The sequence below is a fragment of the Eleginops maclovinus genome, chromosome 16 (assembly GCF_036324505.1).
Source record: "Eleginops maclovinus isolate JMC-PN-2008 ecotype Puerto Natales chromosome 16, JC_Emac_rtc_rv5, whole genome shotgun sequence".
NCBI classification, from domain to species: Eukaryota; Metazoa; Chordata; class Actinopteri; order Perciformes; family Eleginopidae; genus Eleginops; species Eleginops maclovinus.
Genome location: NC_086364.1, coordinates 3,723,555 through 3,746,090, shown reverse-complemented (window position 1 = coordinate 3,746,090; position 22,536 = coordinate 3,723,555). Strand labels below are relative to the sequence as shown.

The 22,536-nt window shown below is 40.1% G+C and overlaps 1 protein-coding gene across 1 annotated transcript; it reads left to right on the top strand.

Annotated features, from left to right (window-relative positions):
- The first annotated feature begins 121 nt into the window (after positions 1–121).
- Positions 122–21,470, top strand: rab11fip4a (RAB11 family interacting protein 4 (class II) a). The gene is made up of 15 exons (XM_063903040.1): positions 122–427; positions 5,169–5,256; positions 5,706–5,794; positions 9,042–9,196; positions 9,809–9,964; positions 11,553–11,687; positions 14,021–14,056; positions 14,376–14,484; positions 16,317–16,420; positions 17,398–17,538; positions 18,095–18,176; positions 18,428–18,565; positions 18,650–18,784; positions 19,598–19,741; positions 20,642–21,470. Exons 1-15 carry the CDS (start codon positions 278–280, stop codon positions 20,756–20,758), a joined length of 1,779 nt encoding a protein of 592 aa, XP_063759110.1. The 5' UTR covers positions 122–277; the 3' UTR covers positions 20,759–21,470.
- The last annotated feature ends 1,066 nt before the right edge of the window (positions 21,471–22,536 follow it).

The window sequence follows — 22,536 nt, the reverse complement described above, 5'->3', positions numbered from 1 at the left end:
GGGCATATCATCTATTTCGGAGGGTGGTCACACACCTGGATTAATGAGCTGCTGGCTTGTGACGCAATGCCTCGTGACTCAGTCGTTAATCATCGGCCTTTTCCGTCACTCGTCGCGCCTCTTGAGCACGCGCCGCTGCTTATGTCACGGCAGCAGCATCAGCAGCGGTCGGTTCGGCTGAGGAGAGCGGAGGACGGGATGAAGGAGAAGACGACGGTGATGATGGCGACCGTCACAGACATTCTTTAACAGGAAACAAATACCAAGCAGCTCTGCGATGGAAGGACATGTTCCCGACCAGGAGCAGCTCCTGCAGTTTCTCAGGAGGCTCAAGGAGGTTTTCGACGTCTGTGACGAGGATGCGGACGGATTCATCCGTGTGGAGCACCTGGTGGACCTCGGGCTGCAGTTCGGCCAAGGAGACGAGGTGAGAAGCTGGAGGACAGGAGTGCTCCGCTAAATATAGACCATTGGTGCTTAATATTTTTATATCAGTATTTAGCTAACCGTAGACTATAGCATGTGTGTTCATTATTTAGCTAATTATAGGTGCTTTACCTTGCGTGTTTCGTAGGCTATTCGGCTAACTATGTGTTCAGTAGCTAACTATTGACGATATGTTCCTTGCATGTTCGGTGTTTAACTATACATGTATGTTCATTTAGCTAAATACAGTCTACGGGTGCTCTGTATGTTCAGTTGCTTACTATTGACTATAGGCCTATGTTCTTTCTACATGTAGTGTTAAGTATCTATAGACTAAAGGTGCCTAACAGGTCTTTTCAATATTTAGCTGGATAAAGAGTATAGCTAACTATAGGTGCTTACCTTTCTACAGTTAACTGAATACTAACATGTTAATGTACTTGTTAGTATTCATATACATTTACATGTTAGTTCAGTGTTTAGCTAACTGAAAAAAATGTATTATGTCAACAGATTTCCTGTAACTGTGTTAGGTTAGTTGAAAGCAATAGTGTTAGTTTAAATAAAACATAACTTAATATTATTGCTTTCAACTAACCTAATACAGTTATCTGACATTATTGACATAATAAATAACAGTTTTTTCAGTGTATCGAACTGGAAAAGTACTCAAAGTTATCAAAAATATTACTCAAGTAAAAGTAGAAAGGTATGGGGAGAACAAGTATTTGATACACTGCCGATTTTGCAGGTTTTCCCACTTACAAAGCATGTAGAAGTCTGTCATTTTTTATCATAGGTACTCTTCAACTGTGAGAGAAGGAATCTAAAACAAAAATCCAGAAAATCCCATTGTATGATTTTTAAATAATTAATTTGCATTTTATTGCATGACATTTGATCACCTACCAACCAGTAAGAATTCCGGCTCTCACAGACCTGTTAGTGTTTCTTTAAGAAGCCCTCCTGTTCTCCACTCATTTCCTGTATTAACTGCACCTGTTTGAACTCGTTACCTGTATAAAAGAGACCTGTCCACACGCTCAATCAAACAGACTCCAACCTCTCCACAATGGCCAAGACCAGAGAGCTGTGTAAGGACATCAGGGATACAATTGTAGACCTGCACAAGGCTGGGATGGGCTACAGGACAATAGGCAAGCAGCTTGGTGAGAACACAACAACTTTTGGCGCAGTTATTAGAAAATGGAAGAAGTTCAAGATGACGGTCAATCTCCCTCGGTCTGGGGCTCCATGCAAGATCTCACCTCGTGGGGCATCAATGATCATGAGGAAGGTGAGGGATCAGCCCAGAACTACACGGCAGGACCTGGTCAATGACCTGAACAGAGCTGGGACCACAGTCTCAACACACTACGCCGTCATGGATTAAAATCCTGCAGCGCACGCAAAGTCCCCCTGTTCAAGCCAGCGCATGTCCTGGCCCGTCTGAAGTTTGCCAGTGACTATCTGGATGATCCAGAGGAGGAATGGGAGAAGGTCATGTGGTCTGATGAGACAAAAATAGAGCTTTGTGGTCTAAACTCCACTCGCCGTGTTTGGAGTAAGAAGAAGGATGAGTACAACCTCAAGAACACCATCCCAACCGTGAAGCATGGAGGTGGAAACATCATTCTTTGGGGATGCTTTTCTGCAAAGGGGACAGGACGACTGCACCGTATTGAGGGGAGGATGGATGAGGCCATGTATCGCGAGACCTTGGCCAACAACCTCCTTCCCTCAGTAAGAGCATTGAAGATGGGTCGTGGCTGGGTCTTCCAGCATGACAACGACCCGAAACACACAGCCAGGGCAACTAAGGAGTGGCTCCGTAAGAAGCATCTCAAGGTCCTGGAGTGGCCTAGCCGGTCTCCAGACCTGAACCCAAGAGAACATCTTTGGAGGGAGCTGAAAGTCCGTATTGCCCAGCGACAGCCCCGAAACCTGAAGGATCTGGAGAAGATCTATATGAAGGAGTGGGCCAAAATCCCCGCTGCAGTGTGTGCAAACCTGGTCAAGAAGTACAGGAAACGTCTGATCTCTGTAATTGCAAACAAAGGTTTCTGTACCAAATATTAAGTTCTGTTTTTCTGATGTATCAAATACTTGTGTCATGCCAGTAAAATTAATTAATTAATTACTTAAAAATCACACAATGTGATTTTCTGGATTTTTGTTTTAGATTCCTTCTCTCACAGTTGAAGAGTACCTATGATAAACAATTATAGACTTCTACATGTTTTGTAAGTGGGAGAACCTGCAAGATCGGCAGTGTATCAAATACTTGTTCTCCCCACTGTATACTAAATGTAAAAGTAGTCATTGTTTGATTGGTCCATTTCAGAATAATATCTCTGATATGTTTTATAATGATTGATCATTAAAGTGTTCTCAGAGCTGGTAAAGGTGCAGCTAGTTTGAATGGCTTTGTATACTGCAGGGTAGCTGCTGGATTTGATTATTTGTCACATCATTAATCGAAGGCTCCTAGCGTTCAGATGATGTAAACGACTTCTTTGTAGCATTTAGCGTTACCTGCTATCTCCCCCTTAAAACCCCCTTTCCCCTTATCAAAAATAGAAAAGTTGGTCTATGGTTGAGAGGGGTGAAGAGGAGTTTAATGGTATAAAGCAAAGTTTTAGTCACCTTTTAGTCATGTGAAGTTGCCACATTTCAAAAGGAACAGCCTTTTGAAATGTTTACATGAGGTCTGCCAGTTTAATGTTTCTGCCAACATTTAAATGTTTTAGCCGCATATTAAACATTGGACGTTAAATCCTCCACAGCTTTCAATACGCTCCAAGTTTGAAACTGCATTAAAGCTGTCCAGGTGTTATTCAAAGCATTCATCACGTTTTTTTCACCCTGCTGAAAAATTCAAACCCATTGCTGCCCAGAAGAATTGGAAATAAATGCAACAACATGTGTAAAGTGGCAAATCCTAGACTTATACTCTTCCTAAGCCACCTGAGGTTAGAGGATGGATGTCCAAAAGCATTTCCCCAAAAAAAACTCACTGAGATGCTGTTTCGTTTCACTGAACAAAAATGATTTAATAAACAATTAAGTCCAGTTAACGTTCTAGAAATCTAAACATTACTCAAACTGATAAGGCAATTTACTGATATATACTGAAGCAACTGCAAACAGATATCTCTTTAGTTTAGTTTCTTAAGTATATCGTTTTTAAATAATATATTTAATAAATTGTTCTTTTAAATATTGCTCAAAACTAATTATTTTGATATTTTCAGACAGGCACATATTTTCTCGGCTTATACATTGTTCTGCTTTGAATAGTTATAAAAAGATACAATAAATAATAAATGTACTATACTGTACCAAAACCACATATACAATTACAACTCCTTATGTCAGTGATGAAAAAAGGGAGACTTTAATTTGTAGCACCATTCTTTTTGTTAAGTAACCTTAATTTACTCAAAAATATAGGCTTCAGGTGAGGCCTAAATTGGTATACTGTATTTAGTCACACCATATGGTTTGAAGTAAGCTGTGTAAAATACACTCTTGGAAGAAAGGTGAATCATGTTGGAGGACGGTGCAGGTTAAATCCTGGATGCTCCTGTGAGCATGTCAGAAGACTCAGAGTAGATTCTCCTTTAAGCTGTCATGGCGGCTGAGCACCCACTATGAACACACTACTAAAAATAACTCCGTCGTACTAAGAGGTAGCTTCTCCTCCATCTCCCTCCCTCACATCGCCTCTCTGTGTTCTTTGTCACCATGGAGATGAGAGTCTGACGAGGAGTCTCTGAGCGGATTGGTCGGTTATTAAGAAATGAAGCAGCCTATGAGACGGCGCTCACTGCAGCAGTCAAGTATTTACGTTTGTGTCGTTTGGAAAACACCCGTTTCTATGGTGATTCATTCTCTGCAGTCAGCATATCAAATAACATCTGAATAGCACACTGCTGTTCCTTTACTGCAAGCACACTAGGGGTTATTAATATTCATATATATTTCATATTAAGGCTTCCTGTGAGCTGTGTAGCTTCACACTGCTCCTAATAGCATGGGTAAATGCAGCTAGGCTACATTTAACTGGGTGTGTATCATGTGCACATTTGTGACTATTGAACACTGGTTCCTTTCAAATCCTCCATTTCCACTAAGATAAAAATGCAATAATTATAAAAGCACATAGAAAGCATGTAATTGAAACGTTATGTCTGTATTTGTTTTGTTTGCCTGCTGCTAGCGGCTAATGTTACCTTTCCTGCAGATTCCAACATGTGTTGGTTAATTTGATTGTAACACGGATTTGTTGGAAGCTGTTGTTGTTCCATTATACGGACAATCAAACTAATGTGAAAACTAATTTGGCCGGTATAATGTTATCTGTAATCACCATGTTAGCTTAGCAAGCGTTGTATCCAGGTAGCTAATAATACTCATAACTTACATTTATATAGCGCCTGTAACAAATCCAAGGACGCTCAGGTAGGTTTTTGGACACATATATTTATTTGACACTGTAACCTAATTGAAATCTTCAGCAAAAATGATCATTTTCATTTACAAAATGACAAAAAATTGTATACCGGCCAATCAGCCCGCACTCAGAACATGAAGCTTGGTCCCTAGCGTAGCTTAAATTCCCAACCCAATGTGGTGAATAAAGAGGGTTTTACTCATCAACGGAACTAATGCCAGATGCGGATGGTCTGAGGATCCAGAGTGCGGTACTGTCTGTTAAAGATCTCTTGTATCTCTTGCAGGTCAAGAAGTTAACCAGATACCTGGATCCTAACGCTCATGGGAGGATCAACTTCAAAGACTTTTGCCACGGAGTGCTCGCCATTAAAGGTAAGACATGCACAGCAGATGTAATTGACGTATCAAAGAGTAGAGTGGAGAATCAGCTGAATGCTGCGTTTTATCTGCATTAGGATGAGCCAGGCTAGCTCTTTTCCTTCTGTTTCCAAGGAAGTGCTAAGCTTACTGCAGTTGCAGTTGTCCTCAAAATGTTAACCTATTCCATAAAATGTTGATAGCCTTCCTGAGGTGATTTCTTAAACCCACAAGTGCGGTTGTTCTTTTGTGTCTCTGTTTTACAACCTAACCAGACAAACTGAAGCAAAACAACCATGAACATTGTCAGACATTATAAAGTCACAAATATTGAAAAAATATATCTGAAAAATTCAATTTTTGGGTTTCTCCTATTTGATTTTGAAATGGCAAAGCCAAAAAAACAAAACGATTAAAGGATTATTGTGCTGATTGATGTTGATTTCTTCCTCCCTTGTTGCCAGGTTGTGAGGGGATCCTGAAGATGGCTGTGGGTCCTCGCAGTGTGGCCTCCACCCAGCCGTCTGTCACTGACAATGGTTACATTTACCAGGTACATTCTTTAGCCCAACAATGGCGCAACTTTGAACCTTTTTTTTTACTGTAAGGTGGTTTAATAATCAAGAACTGTCATTTTAGAATGACCATCCTCAAATTTGAGTCAGTGATCACCATCAGAGTTGGAGGACAGAGGATGACTGTTGCATTGTCCTCACCGTGCACAGTGATGGAGCAGCAATACTCTTCTCCTCCTGTCTCTCTGTGGCACCTCATTCACTCACGTGGCCGAAACTGTTTACAGTGTTTCTGTACAGGACCATAAGAGAAAAGATGATGCTTAAGCAATGAACAATAAAAATACAAATACATCACCTATGGCATGTCAACGTGATGAGATAATCAAAATTGTGCCTGTAGCTTTAACTTAAAAAGTAAGAATGCCTAAATGTTGACTTATTGATACAAACTATACAAAAACAAATCCAAGAGCTTTATGAAATATAAGTCACGTCTTCTTTTAACAGACCAATACAATTTCAAAATAATAATTATAATGTATTTAAAGTTGCTGTGAGAACATTTGTTTTTGTTGGTCTTCAGAAATGGGAGTCAATGAAAAGGAATACTTTTAGAAAAATGTCTGGAACAAACCACAGCTTTTTTCCAATATATTACTATATATCTTTTTACAGATTAAACCAGGTTTCAAATTCCCCCCCTGCTATAATACACTAGCATTGTTACACAGTATTCAATGTCATACATAAGTGATGTTTTTAAATGTACAATGTTCATTTTATTCTCTATCTCTATTTTGCCGTGCAGTATTCTGTTATTTTTATCATTTATAGCAAGCTACCATACCTCATGTCAGGACTTCAGCATGCACAGTAGCATAAATAATATATACAATATCATGATGCTGCGCACTGGAGATCAACCCTACCAAACTGTTGCTTAGCAACAGGGAATAGAGAGAGGGAGAGAGAGAGGGGTGTGGTTTTGTCCCAGCTAAAGCCTGAGTGTGTGTTCAGATGACTGAGTGAGCTGCAGCAGTGATGTGTGTGTCCCTCGCACTGAGCCTCCATCTTCAGGATCACAGTGGATTCTGGGCCCACCTCCACCATAAAGGAAAGCGTATGTTTGTTTAGAGGACACACACACACACACACACACACACACACACACACACACACACACACACACACACACACACACACACACACACACACACACACACACACACACACACAGGTGTATTCACTTAGTTTGGCTGAATATAACTTTTGATTGACACCTTCCTCACTCTGCTGTTGCACCTGGGAAGGCGGGACATCTTCCACCTTGGTGTTTTATCATTGGTGCATGCAGTTTGATGTTGAATGCACACAGGTGTTCTGAGTTCCGTGGATTAACCACGTCTGCTGAGGGTGTCTTTGAAGACGTTGCTGAGGGGACAATACACAGTGTGGTGGTGTTAAAATGCAGTGGAATTCCATGAGCCTTTAAAAAGATAGCTAGATGGTAAGAAAATGTCACTAACCAGCACAATGCCGGCTTCTTCCTCTTATGTTGGCATGATGTTGATTTGTAAACAGGCAGTGAAATCCCTCATTCTTAAATAGGTCACTGTCCTGGTACTGTTCTGTTTAAAAAATAATTTATTAGAGCACAACAACCCCCAGAGAGAACCACACTTACAGTCCTCATTTAGTCTTTTTTCCTTTACTCATTCCTACACACCCCTTATCTCAGACATTGATGTGTGCATAATTGATTAATATACTCTACCTAGTAGTCTCTCAGAGAGTAAGGAGGGAGGCAGCTGTTTTGTGTGTGGCTCAATTCCAACACAGCCCCAGCATCTACCTATTCTCTTCCCACCGTGCACGTGGAGGCTTTTGTATCTGTCATGAAACATGCTACGTAGAAATAAACATTATATTGTCAAACAGACTTAAAGGTGACATTGTATTCTATTAATTTGACTTCATATCATATAAACCTGAGTGTAGTGTAGGAAGTGGTAGACGTGTGCATTTGATTGTACCGTTTGTAATATTAACAGGTCAGATTTTTAAAAGGAGAAGGGGTTTGCAAAAAAGAATCTCCAGTCAAGGAGGTTGATTATTATTTTTTGTCTGAGAGATGCTGATTCAAAACCGAGTTGAGTGTGACCACCTTAAAGACGGAGCCTCACTCAGCCTTTGTGTCGGGTGGAGCCAGACCTGCGTGTGCATTATTGATGTGGGCATGCTTTTTGTCCCACTCAGTGTCTGATATATCCTCCCTGGAGACCGTCTCTACAGGTCTACTTTATCAAAATGTATTCCGGACTTGAAGATCAGGTCAGATTATATGTGATTTAAACCGCACCAGTTTCTGTGTCACATAGAGATGTCCCCATCGTATGTGAGGTTTAACTGAAGCTCCTCCTTAACAGGGCTCCGAAAATGTCTTGATGTTCTATAAAAACAACAAAAATGTATTACATTTATCTCAGGGTTCCTGAAGAGACTGTTTATTCTCCTGTATGAGTGACAGAATGTGTTTGACTTTAAAGTAGATTATTATTATTGCAGGGCTTTTTTTGAGACATGGTTTCATTTATATAAAGTGTATAGTATAAATATTAAACAGTGGAGCTGTTAAACTGTACCTTAAAAAATGCAAGACTCATTTTCTCAATTCCCATTTTCTAAGATAATACATGTTCTTACAGTGCCATTAAATACATTCTGTTCTGTTTTAACTCCTTTTAAATATTTTTAAATTCTATTGAAATTGCAATGTTCAAATCGCAGGAAGCTTTGGTTTCATTTGAGTTTAAAAAAGTATTGTGGAACTGAATATCCTGGCCAACAAATCATATTTTACAAACTTTATAAAGATATTTGTGGTTCAGATCCACCTTTAAAAGATCATAATAATTTAATGTTTCAATATTAATAAGAATTATAAGTAAAAAAGGCCAACTTTCCAATATCTTCCACTGTTTTACAAGGAGGTTTTTTTTCGAATCGAGCAGCCTCAGAAATTAAATATGCTTGAATGGAGCTGCATGGCTGTTGGTTTTTGGAAAGTTTAAGCGTGTAGTTTGGCATGTATGAACACTATGACACTGAAGTCTGGTCTTCAGGACCAGCACTAGAGTACTGTGACTTCTCTGGGTCTCATTTCTAGTTGCACTGTGATTGCAAAAATGACAGAAGGTACCTTCAAGTTTATCGCTGTCTCAAAATGTGTTTTGTACTGACATGTGTTGCCTTGCTAAGCTCTGATGTTGTGTGTTTGTGTAGAACGGCGAGGCCAAGCTGGGCCCTCCCATCATCATGTGTACGCGCTCTTACCCAGATTGCAACGCGTACGGTGAGGGTTGTGCTGACGGGGAGTGCGCTATGGACAGCAGTGCTGAAAGCGGCTGCGACTCTTTGCGTCCAGCCCGGCGGGACAGGTGAGGAGATGGATCTCGACTGCTGACTTCCATGCCACTGTGCGAGCATTATCTGCTTTTAAATGAACGCTTCCTGTGTTTGATGTTTGTTTATTGAAGTGCACCTAGCCTACTAAGTGCAACGATGTCTCAGTTCCATAAACACCTTTTGTAAAGTCTCACAGGAGGCAGGTCAAACTTGAACATGCGTTTATTTAAAGTAAAGTACCAACAGATTTGTTCCATCCAAACTATAACTGGACCATTCCTCTTCCAAGTTGATGATTAAATAGCTATAATAACACTGCAACAGATAACCCTGAGGTCTTCAGGGAGGCTGTTCCACAGTTGTGGGCTGTGATAATAGGAAGATGCCTAAGCGTGGGTCTGTGTTTTCACTTTAGGAATAATTAAGAGACCAGTACCAGAACACCCGAGGGCTGTAGAAGGTTCATAAACCAGAAGCCAATGGGAGAAATATCTAGGCCCAAGACCTTTTTAAGAGGTTTAAAAACGTCTTTTTGAGAATAGAACAATAGACAACATTTCTGCAAAACGTTGGTATTAATTTAAGATTTGAACAACAACTATGTTATCTGTCACACCAACACAAACATTTCTCTCAAACCCCAGCCGCCTGATGGGCTCAGCGTCTGTGATCTCCAGGGAGGAGCAGTTTGAGGACTACGGGGAGGGGGAGGACGTGGATTTCACTCCCAGCAGCCCTTGCCCAGAAGAGGAGACCCGAACAAACGCCTTCTCCAACCTGGGGTCCTCGCTTCCCTCCAGGTTGGTGGTCCAGTTAGAGCTCACACCCTGAATCTCATGCTCTAGTATTATCCTCTGATTTGTCAGGGACTTCATGGCAGCTTACCTTCCTCCCTAGCAAGCCAAAGGTTTGATCTCTGGTCCAGAACATCGGAAACTACAGATACAGTCCTTCCCTCGGTTCACTTGCTGCCAATATTAGGTCCGTAGCAAAGCCTTGGCGTGTCTTTTAAAAGCTGTGATGGAAATGTAATGAGCTGAAAAAATGATGCTGCAGACCGATCTGATGTCTGACAAACTGCAGGCTTAATCAAAAGGCTTGGCCAAGGAGAACAGAATATGAACAATACAAGTGTGCAGTCACATTGTAAGCAACCATCCATTCTGAAGCACAGCCCGTCCTGTCCTTATTTACCCTAAACAGGGCAAGCAAAACCCTTGTTTATCTAAAAATGAGTCATTTCGACGGCTCCACAGATCTCAGACTTAGCATCTCCTCAACCGTGCATAGCAGAGCACTGTGTCTTATTGGTAATGGGCCCACAGCTCTGTATGTTTATGTGACTATATTTCTGAGAGACTTAACATTTGATAATAGTTCAGTCTACGCATATACTAATAGATACATAAAGGCTAAAAAATGACTGAACATCAGCCACTTATCCTTTGAGCAGCGTCCCAGAAATATCATGCAGGCTCATTTTGATCGTTGAAGGGAAACTAAGATCAGTTCCAATGACGCAGAACGTGGTGCATGCTTTAATATGATCAGCCGTGGCTACTGTTTATCTCTTTTACTTGTCGTTTAGTCCCTCTCAGTCTCACAACAGAAGGACTGAATATTGATGGTCCTGTCTTAACAACATTACATTAGGCATGAGTGTGCAGTTTATGAGATCAGCTGACCAAAACAACACAGAAAACTTTTATAGTGTAACTCATTGATGACTTAATAATGGTGTTTTATTTTAACTAAATTTGGAATTCATTACATATTTATATTGGGCTATTTCTGTATTTTTGGGTGTTTTTATATTAATATGACTTCTTATATTGACCTTTTGTTTCCGTACCTACATTTTACCAGACTCAATTCAGCTTATTTCTCTTATCCAAATCTTACTTGAATTTATCATTTATTTCATGGTTTCTTGAATTGTTTTAATGTTAACCCTATAAACACTTGGTGCTTGAACTTCACTAAACTATAGTACAGTTTATATATTTAAACATCTAAAAAAATCTATTATTATTCTGCTTCTAAGAAAGTTTCAGTGTGTAATATCTGCATAAGATTTTTCAATTTGTTTCTGCAAATAATCCAAAAATTGGTACCTGCAGTGAATGCTGCCTGATTCCTGTGTGTGGTATTTATTACTTCTCCCACAATGCACAAAAGAATCAGAATAGATGCCACCAGCACATTGTAGTAAGGGATGTTTTGTGTTATATTAATCGTCTAGACCTCATATCTTTGAGTATTTAGTTTCTATTGATCGTTGCTGTTACACTATATGCTGCTCGCCCTTGTCACGCTGTGTTTACCGTCTCTCTGACGTCCGCGGTGTTATCAGCACAGCCACCCTTCAGACCCCTCTCTGTGTTGCAGTGCGGGGCAGACTCCTCAGAAGATGCGGCAGCTGTATAACAGCGAGCTGCTGGACATCTACTGCTCTCAGTGCTGCAAGAAAGTGAATCTGCTCAACGACCTGGAGGCCCGCCTGAGAAACCTGAAGGCCAACAGGTAAAAGAACACAGCAGATACACACACTCCATCCAGCCAAATCCTTCCTGACTGGTCCTTGGCACTCACACGCTACACCCACATCTGAGGGCGAGCTAGAGCTGTTGCTATAGCAACCATATCTCATTAGATGTGATGGCAGGTCCTTGTGTTTCTGTGTGAGATGCAGTACATCATCAATAACACAGTATGAGAAACAGTTGGTAGATCAATGATATTATGTATTTAAAATGCCTTGAATTGTGAGCAAAGCAAAAGTAAATGGGCATTTAATGAGTCAGCATTCTGGGGCCTTAACCACTGCAGGGGGCAGCTCGTCACATCCCAAACTCGGCAGCCAAAGACTTCATTTACAGCATGTATGGATGAAACACCCCGTCAATAATCATGGTTACTGATAAATAAGACATCAGAGCCAAAATGAGCGTCAACTTCCCCTTTTTTATTTCTTCAGTCAAGGTGTGAAAGCTAACTCAATAAAAACATGAACTATTAGTAATCAGAAATGCTTTATCAGCCCACAGAGGGAACATTTAAATTGTTGCAACAAAGGGAAAGTGCACATCCAAGGTAAATAAAGATTCAATAAGTGCATATCCAAGGTATAAACACAAGTAGTTCAAAAGTTAGTGAACACATAAACAAAAGCAGCCCGTAATACCTTTATTCAATTGTAAGTTGTATTGTATATATTGCAGTGTTATTTCACAACAGCCTAGGAGCATCTAGTAGTCACAATATTTAACTGTATAAAAAAAGTGTAGTAATTAATTAAGTTATATCTGAGATTGGGTTAAGTGTTAGGACGTTTTTCCATCAGCTGTTGTGTCATTGAGCGCTCTGTAATGACACGTTACTAAGGGTCTTTCCTTTAGCTCGGGGACTCTGAACAGACATATGGGGATTATCCTACAGTTTCTTCTGCACATCTACGGGGGTGTAGGGCACAGGAAAACAGCTCACTCAGCCCCGTGAAAAATGATGAATCACTCCCACTCTGTTTGGATCGTTCTCATTTAACACACCCCTGATCAAGTGCGCCACAGGTGCACCAAGGTAGCCTGCCCACAGAGTGAATAAAAGAGCCTTCTGGGGCACTTGGCAATGATCCTGAAAATAGAGCCCATTAGAGCGTTATCCTCACAGCAACCTACCATCAATGTGTTTATGAGGAGCATATTTTAGATTTTAAAGCTGTTCCTGCTATACTAAGATGTAAGCATGTAGGTCTCCAGGGCAGCCCTAGTTTCAGTCATTGATGATTTTTACTCTGCTAGGACGAGTGTCCATGCGTGACGGTAAGGTTACGGTCAAATTGTCCAAAAATCAGCTCCTATCCTCTATTCCTTGACCTCTGTGAGAAACGTCACGGGGTGAAGGAATAGTGGATAGGAGAACTCAAAAGGACTTAGGAAAAGAGACTGTGGTGCTTTGAGAATCTGACTGCACTTTCACTATCCCACGTATTTATGATGAAGGCCGTTATTAATGTGCGTCTGCTGTGGGGGACTACAGTCTCTATAAAGCGGACTACTGAAAGCACATCTACTCTGCACCGTGCTCTGATGGTGTTGTTTTATGCTTTATGAACGAGGACAACAGAGAGACATATATTCCAAAGGTTGGAATTGAAATAAAAAAGGAAGTGAAGCTTATGCTCGTCACCCTCACCCTCCGGTCCACATGAATGAATCCCAATACTATGATTATATGAAACATTTAAAAATAAATACAAATGTGTTTATTATACACTAGTTATGCCTTAACCTATCACTGTATACATCACAATTCAAACATATTTTAAAACGTTTAAGAACACCACACAGCTCAGTGAACACTGTGAAACGATGATTGTATTTGATCATTTCAGTAAAAAAGTAACATTTCAACAGTTCATATTTCTCCTTTTGATTAAGGAATGTTCAAAACAAAGCAGTTTGGGAAGGTACGGCATAAGTTTTAAACTGCTTAAAAAGCACCGAAACTTTCATGAAATCCATTTCTCATCACGATCAGTTGTTTCCGTGAACGGCCGAATGCTGTGCCATGGTAAATGATGCGGCTGCAAGGCATTGTGGGACAGCATTTTCTCCTTTCCTTTCGTAATGGAAGGTCCAGTGTTTCCTAAACTAAAGGAGGTTATAGAGGAAGTTTCAGAGCTCCTTTCCTATCATCTAAAGAATCAGAACAGCTCTTATCATGGAGGCCACTGAGGTATTTCCGGGTCATTTCACTCCGTCAGGAGCCTTCCTAACATATACTGACTATTCGACCGTACCCTGTGTTGTGTCAGCAGTCAGTGTGTGACTCAGCTTCTCTCTCTTGTGTTTCAGCCCTAACAGAAAGATAACCAGCACAGCGTTTGGACGGTGAGTGACCCAACCTTCATGATGACCTTTAAAGGAAAATACTGCACTGAGGGGGGGGGGGTCACAGATACCATTGATGGGTTCAGCATTCAGCATGGTCATGAATGCTTTCTGTGTGTGTGTGTGTGTGTGTGTGTGTGTGTGTGTGTGTGTGTGTGTGTGTGTGTGTGTGTGTGTGTGTGTGTGTGTGTGTGTGTGTGTGTGTGTGTGTGTGTGTGTGTGTGTGTGTGTGTGTGTGTGTGTGTGTGTGTGTGTGTGTGTGTGTGTGTGTGTGTGTGTGTGTGTGTGTTAATAATCATGTTGGTTGGTCGTCCTGCAGTCAGCTGTTCCAGGCCAACCACAATGTGTTTGGATCGAGTCAGGGCAGCAGCACGGAGGATCTGTTCACCGATAGCATCGACTCCTGCGACCTCGACATCACAGACAAAGTACACACACACACACACACACATGCAGGCACAAATGTGACCCTCTGCATCGAAATCAGTCGGATGTCCGGACTAATCAAACTTCTGTTTTGGTCCTTTGGGGGTTTTCGTTGATTTTAACAACAAAGTATTTGCTTTAGAAATATCAAATATTCAGACGATAAATACAGTTGTCTAGCTTCTAAAGACATGTATACAACGACCCCAAAAATATTAAGCCTGAAGCCCCCTCTTAAAGGTCTCCTATTATGCTCTTTTATGGCCTATATTAAAGGTCTCAAATATATAAAAAAACATGTCTCTGACGTGTTTTGCTCAAAATACCAAACAGATCATTGATTTTAGCATGTCCGCTATCCCTCTGTTTCAGCCCTGTTCCTGAAGTGCTGCTTCTGTGTCGCTTTAAATTTGAGCTGAGCTGAAGCTGGCCACGCCCCTTTGGAGCGTCATGACCTCTCTGTCTGAAGAGAGAAGTTTCAATCGGAGATACTCAGCTAAACGCTGCCGTGATTAAACCCCATATTATGTTCCAAACTACATCCAGCATTATCTCTGAAACACTTCTCAGTGTTTACCACTAGAACAGACATTATATGTATTATATAAACAACAACTCTAAGTCCCTCCTGCAGACATCCTGCTGAACACACACACACACACACACACACACACACACACACACACACACACACACACACACACACACACACACACACACACACACACACACACACACACAGAGGTGCTGTGGAGGGGATTCAGTTCGCGACTGTATATTGCGGACGATAGGTTGGGACGTGTCACGTGGGCGGGACGTTGCCAGGAGTTCAATGTAAAGCCAGCCCACATTTCGGTTATGATGTCATATCGGCAGCTGATGTGGATCAGCTCGTTTGTACCCCCGTTTTTAGAGATGTGGGTAAAAAGAAAAAGAGAGAGGGTTGTATTTTCTGACTCTCTGTGGGTCTCCTTACACACTGGGGACACATTTATGTATAAAAGACAGCAAAAAAGTGCATTTTGCATATCAGGGAACCTTTAAAATAAATATGGGTCAAATGTTGTCGGCAACCTTTAATGGCCTCTTTCTAAAATATGTTCTTGAAAACAGATATGTGAAATATTTTGCAGAATAAATTGAGATTCCAAACAGTAAGGATGTCATTGGAAAGCTAAGAATCTCACCTGTCCAATGGTGTACAACTTAAAATGTGTTTCAGTTAAAGTTATTATGGTCTAGTTGTTCTAAAGGTTCACTCACCTGAAATGCAAATATATGGAAGCCTCATTTTAGAGCCAGTGTGTACAAATGTTTGAGACAGTAAAACACATAAACATTGATATAATAATACTAAAAATACGTATCAACAAATGGGAGGAATAAACAATAGACAAACTAATGTAGAATTACCCTCATTTAAAACCACAGCGTGTTATATTCATTTAAATCCGTACAGAAATTTTACGTCACCGAGGAAGGTTGTTCCAGCTAAGAAACCGAACAAAGCGCTGACTTTAGTTTGTGCTTCTGTAGTATTGACCATAAAGTGAGGCTATTTTTAAAGGAAATAATTAATGAAAGGATTTCTTAACCAATTTCAAGCCGAACTCTGAAACAAAACCTGGCCCGGGTAAGGTTTGGTCAGGTCTGCAGCCAATTTGGTAACATGGGAAAATCTTTTGGCTCAACACACCACGCTAACACACTAATCTTACCCTTGTCTCCTCAGCCTTTGAAAGGACAGTGTGTGTTGTGGTGTCCTTGATAAGGACTCATAACATCAGTTATGTGTGTGTGAGGGGGGGGTCTAAAGCCTCTCTGTGCTCCTCAGGTCAGCTATCTGGAGAAGAAGGTGACAGAGTTGGAAAGCGACAATCTGGCCAACAGTGACCTCAAGTCTAAGCTCAAACAGGAGAACACACACCTCGTACACAGGTAAGAAATGTCATCATTGTAATCATGTGTGTATGTTGTCCTGAATCTAAAATAACAGAGAGGGTCTTAAACCATTAATTCAAAAGCAGTTATTGGGTTTGGGGGGAAGCTCATGGGGGAAAACGTTCGAGAGGCTCCAGCAGACGTAGTAAGTCAACATTCAAATTGAACTGATGATTTTGGTTTTGGTTTCTCTGCAGACCAGCATGGTGTACTGTAATCTTCACAACATTAAACTGGTTCATATGGAATTCTGAAGTCTGGCACGTTTTGGTTTAAATCTGTTTGTCAGTTATGAATCTGAAAACAATCCTTCACTCCAGTCTTTCAATGTGATGAATTTTATTACTTAAGGACAATTTTTTAAAATAGTTTTTAGTTATACTCCACTACAATTCAGAGGACCATCATTTACTAGTTATAAACAATATAATCAGCCCTTAAATCAGACTTTAGTTCACCTGGAGTAAATCCAGCAGATACCCTGCAGTATACAGAGCCATTCAAACTAGCTGCACCTTTACCAGCTCTGAGAACACTTTAATGATCAATAATTATAAAACATATCAGAGATATTATTCTGAAATGGACCAATCAAACAATGACTACTTTTACTGTCGCTACTTTAAGTACATTTAGATGAGAGTACTTTCTACTTTCACTGGAGGAACATTTTGAATGCAGGACTTTTACTACTTTCCTACACTCTGGAAATTCTACTTTTACTCAAGTGCAACATCTGAGTACTCCTCCCAACCTCTGTAATGTTATGGCTCATGTTGTGCCAGTGTGTAGTTTGTCCATAGGGGGTGCTCTGGGTTAATTTCTGTGTTGTGTGTCGCTCTCCTAAGGAGGTTACAGGAGCTGAAAAGGAAAACATGTATAGCTGAAGCTAAATGTTCCAGATAATGCTCTATTGGAGTGTTAATTCAGAACATTACATTGCCATTCACCCTCTCTCTGTGTTTTGATGTCAGGGTGCATGAGCTGGAGGAGCAGGTAAAGGATGCTGAGGCGAGGGCCGATCAGAGTCTGCAGGAGGAGACCAAGAGGCACCGGGAGGCCTACAGCAAGATGGACCGGGACCGAAACCTGGAGATAGACCTGCTCTCTAACAGGTCTGCTCTACACATATCTGAGAGCAGTTAGTGCCTCTCTTTGTGCTACAGCTTGATGAGTCCGCAGCTCACTAACCCAAGCTGCAAAACGCCTCTGCTCCCTCCTTCCTGTGTTTCTATAGGCTGCTATGGATACTTTTTAAAAGTGTTTTCATGTTATTAGTTTTACTTCGTGATGCCTCATCTGGCTTACAAGATTGGATAGATGTTATGCAGCTTGTGTGGTTAATCAAAAATAAAATACAACTGTTTCCACACACATTTAATGCATAAAATAGTCAAACAAATGAAAAAAAGGGGCAAACTAAAACAGATTCAAATCAAATTGAATATGTATTTATTTCTGTTAGATGATATAAAAACATATCACGTTGCATCAAAAATCTAACTGAGAAGAGTCTCGTCGACGTCTTCCACACGTTTGCCCATAACAATTTGTCTGTTAATAGAATGGCGCTGTGGGAATTGTAGTCTTTTTGATATTCCATTGACTACAGAAACTAGGTGGCAATATTATTTATCGTTTTCACCAAACAAAAAATGTCCCTACTCACAGGCTACAGCTGTTAGAGGAAGAGAACGGAGAGATGAAGATAAATGTGTGCCGACTCAAGTCTCAGACTGAGAAACTGGACCAGGTGAGTGGGACTTAAAAGCTATTGTGCGTTTTGCTGTCATTTTTATATCTATTTATTAACTGCTTAATATTTGAACTACCTTGAATATGTATAACATTATTATGGTGAGATCTGGGAAGATTACAGACCCACTTTTTTTTTGCAATGTTGTTCCGACGCTTGACATTTTCTCTAGCAGTGATATTTTGAATAAATAAATATAGTCCCACAAAGTAACAGGAGAGCAAGTGTTGAATTGTTTCCGTGTGCAGGAGAAGCAGAGGATGACAGACAAGCTGGAGGACACGGGTCTGAGGCTGAAGGACGAGATGGACCTCTACAGGAAGATCATGGACAAACTGTGGCATAACCGCCACGAGTTCCAGAAGGAGAAGGAGGCCATGCAGGAGGTGAGGCTCAGTGACACACAGCTCCCCTGTTCTCTCCATGGAGAGAGCTCAGGAGGAATATTTAACGGTGCCTTCTCTCTGCAGCTGATCGATGATCTGCGCCGCGAGCTGGACTACCTGCAGCTCTTTAAGATGGAGATGGAGCATCCAGGACAGGGAAAGAGCCTTTCCAGGACCAGAGAGACCGAGATGGAACACGAAGTCAAGAGGCTGAAACAGGTTCTTCTATCGTTCTCTTTTCCCTACATTCATTCCCAAGTAGAGCTGGGCAACAAGTTCTATCTGGATATACTGCAGTTCATTTTATATCTAGATAACAATATGTATCAGAGCTCCAATATTAATATAATGATATACATCAGGATAGAGGTCATTTCATATCTACATAATTATGTCAAAATCTGAATAATGTGTTTATTAAAAAAATGTAAAGGATAACACAAATAAAGGAATTCATATAAAAAGTTAAAGTAAAATGTCCACTAATCGATAGATTCAAATAAACATAAGTTAAACAAATGTAAATATAATTTCCTGGCTGTATAACAATATATTTCAGAATAAAGGGCACTTCATGTCTAGATGATAAAATCAGAATACTTTTTTCAAATAATTGAAATGTAATCAAATATAAACAAAAGATGTTGAAGTTAGAATTAGCAATGATAACAAAAATAAAGATGTTTATACAAACATCCTGTTAAAGATAAAAGTTAAATGTCTTATAAAATACAAATATTGATATATCAGGATATGTCATTTCTTATAAAGATGGCAATAGATACTGTATATAGGGTTTATAGGGCATTTCTAAATTGCAAACCATATCTTAAAAGAAGGAATTCTGGGAAGAATAAAAGATCAGACGTTAATTCTAAGGCCCTCTACTTTAATGCAGTTGTTATTCTTTTGTGAGATGCTGATCAAAGTTTACCTGAGCATATTTAATACCTTTGGTCTCTGTACTGCCCAGAGTGGAGTGTTTCCTTACGTCCCCCTCTCAAAGCAGCTGTTCTTCTTTTGCTTCCTCAGGAGAACTTTAAGCTGCGGGATCAGAACGAAGACCTGAACGCTCAGATCCTCAGTCTGAGTTTGTACGAGGCCAAGAACCTGTTCTCCTGTCCGTCCAAGGCCCAGTGCCTGGCAGCTGAGATCGACAACGCGTCCAGAGACGAGGTGAGTGAGCCTTCATGGTGACTTGTAATCTCCTTTAGTAAAAGTAGAAGTGCCAGACTGTAGGAATACTCTGTCACAGTAAAAGTCCTGCATTCTAAATGTTCCTCCAGTGAAAGTAGAAAGTACTCTCATCTAAATGTACTTACAGTAGCGACAGTAAAAGTAGTCATTGTTTGATTGGTCCATTTCAGAATAATATCTCTGATATGTTTTATAATTATTGATCATTAAAGTGTTCTCAGAGCTGGTAAAGGTGCAGCTAGTTTGAATGCCTTTGTATACTGCAGGGTAGCTGCTGGATTTACTCCAGGTGAACTAAAGTCTGATCTAAGGGAGATTATATTTACCATCATTAATCCAGATCTGTAACTAAAGGGATTAAATAAATGAGGGGAGTAAAAGTACACCATTTACCTCTGAATTGTAGTGGAATAGAAGTACAAAGTAGCATTAAATGGAAATACACAAGTAAAGTCACAAAACTGTACTTAAGTACAGTACTTGAGTAAATGTACTTAGTTACATTTACTCAAGTACTGTACTTAAATACAGTACTTGAGGAAATGTACTTAGTTACATTACACCACTGCAGGTGAAGGGATCATTCCTATGCACTTCAATAAAAGAAGATTCACAGGTTCATTTTTATGCCCCCCCCCCTTTACATAAGACCAATGGGTTTTTTGCCTCTTCCAACACTGAAATAACTGAAACGTTGACTTTATTTAAATGGATTGGGTCAACAAATGTCACATAATTGTATTGGGTCAGTTAAAAGCAATAAAGTTCTATATTAGGTTCAATTTAATATTAATGCTTTCAACTAACCGAATACAAATATGTGAAATGTGTTTCCAAAGTAAAATCTATCTGTCCCTGATGCATCTCTGTGTCCCTCAGCTGGTGGACGCGTTGAAGGAGCAGGAGGAGATCAACTTGCGTCTGAGGCAGTACATGGACAAAATCATTCTGGCCATCCTCGACCATAACCCCTCCATCCTGGAGATCAAGGGTTAAAGGACACGCTCACACAAGCACTCGTGTTACTGTACTCACCTTAAAGTTATAATCCTCATGGTTACTCTCTGACAGAAACAAACATCCTGCTTCTAATGGACTGATGACCACATCATATTTTTTCTAGACGCACTTCTGATGAATAATGGGGTACAGCGACACTGGCTTACACACTGAATTGTTTCCTGTCAGTCGTTCAAATTTCGAATACGGAAACGGTGGCCACTTACAATAAACAGCTATATAGATAATTACCCATGATCAAATACAGGATCTTATTTCATGAAAATCATCAGGATTATAACTTCACATTTGGAATGTGCTAAATATTCTCACCGACTATAACTGAAACAGTCGTCACATACACAAGCATCTTTATTTTCCAGTAGTACCAAACGCTTATCTCTGAGGCAACCACTGTAGAACTGCTGTGTCATGTTAAATCTGTCCAATGTTTTCTAACTATATATTCAAAAATGTGAGGAATGGGAAGTAGTTGGGAGTGCACAAAAACATATTTTGGTGATTTTCTTGTACACACTGTAGTAATTATTACTGATTCTAACTGTAGGCCAGAAGTGAAGGACATAAAGCGAATAATGTTTGAAGGACCATAGCAGTGTTTGGCATGTTTCTACAAATTAAAACAGGTCGTCATGTTAAGTGCTAAGGTAATATGAAAATCAGTTTGACTTAGAATGAGGCTCAAAATGAGTTCCAGTTCAGGTTGAATGTGAACATCATGGTTGTTTGTATTGATTGGCGATGCTAGCCAGAAGCAAGCTAACATTCTAAAAGCTATTTGACTTTCAAACTGCATTTGAATCATGAGAAGCAGAGTGAGCATCAGGACATGGTTAGCTTAGCTTAGCTTAGCTTAGCATTAAGACTGAAAGGACCAGTTAGCATCTAAAGAACACTGACGTAAAGTACACAAACACACATGTGAAACCACAAGTTGTAGTTGATGAAGTATTTCTTGATGAATAGATGTTTTTAAAAAACATGAATTTCTTTGAAAATGTGAACAAAAAAACCCTGTAAATTGTAGAGTATTATTGAATATAGTAACTGACTACAACATGCTTAAACACTGACATCTTCTAACCCTTTAATATGGCTGTCCCGACACATCTGGATGCCCACAGGGTTCACACACCATCACCATGCTGAGGGACAAATCAGTTCTGTAAGCGGTATTTAAAGGTGTTAAGAGCCAGTATTATGTGCCAAATCATTTCACTGTTTTACGGGCATCCTACTTAACTTAAATTTGCAATGTGTTGCTGCCAAAATGTCCCATAATGAAGCGTAAGACCTGGAAACATTGTGATGACACTAACCAGGCCACCTTCTACCCAGCCTCTTACAAATGGTGATTACTAATGTATTAATCAGAATTCTTTATAAATACTCTAATATTACTGTAGACGTTGCAGTATCTCTATAGAAAACAAGCTATTTTACTAAAGCTATGTACTCATTTTAAACAAAACTGCCTTGATTTATGCATCCAGTATGTTTAGGGGAAACACTTTACGGTACTTATGTTGTGAATTGGTGCCATTAAACATAATTTCACCTAAATATTAAACTTGTTTCACATATACTTGTAGAGGCACAGTGTGATCTGAGTTGAAATGGTATTCCCAGAGTGTTTCACAGTGAGAGCAGCATCTACATAACGTTTTTCATTGTTTATTTGCTTGTTTTTTCACCGGTTCTGAGCATTTGCATATAGAACTATTTCATTTAAGCAGTTCTGTTATGGTTTTGTC

Excerpts from the sequence above, each read along its gene's own strand:
- rab11fip4a (XM_063903040.1), top strand. The coding sequence starts at position 278 with ATGGAAGGACATGTTCCCGACCAGGAGCAGCTCCTGCAGTTTCTCAGG. Across the intron at positions 14,057-14,375 it reads ACCAGCACAGCGTTTGGACG|TCAGCTGTTCCAGGCCAACC; the intron begins GTGAGTGACCCA and ends GTCGTCCTGCAG. Across the intron at positions 18,177-18,427 it reads AGACTGAGAAACTGGACCAG|GAGAAGCAGAGGATGACAGA; the intron begins GTGAGTGGGACT and ends TTCCGTGTGCAG.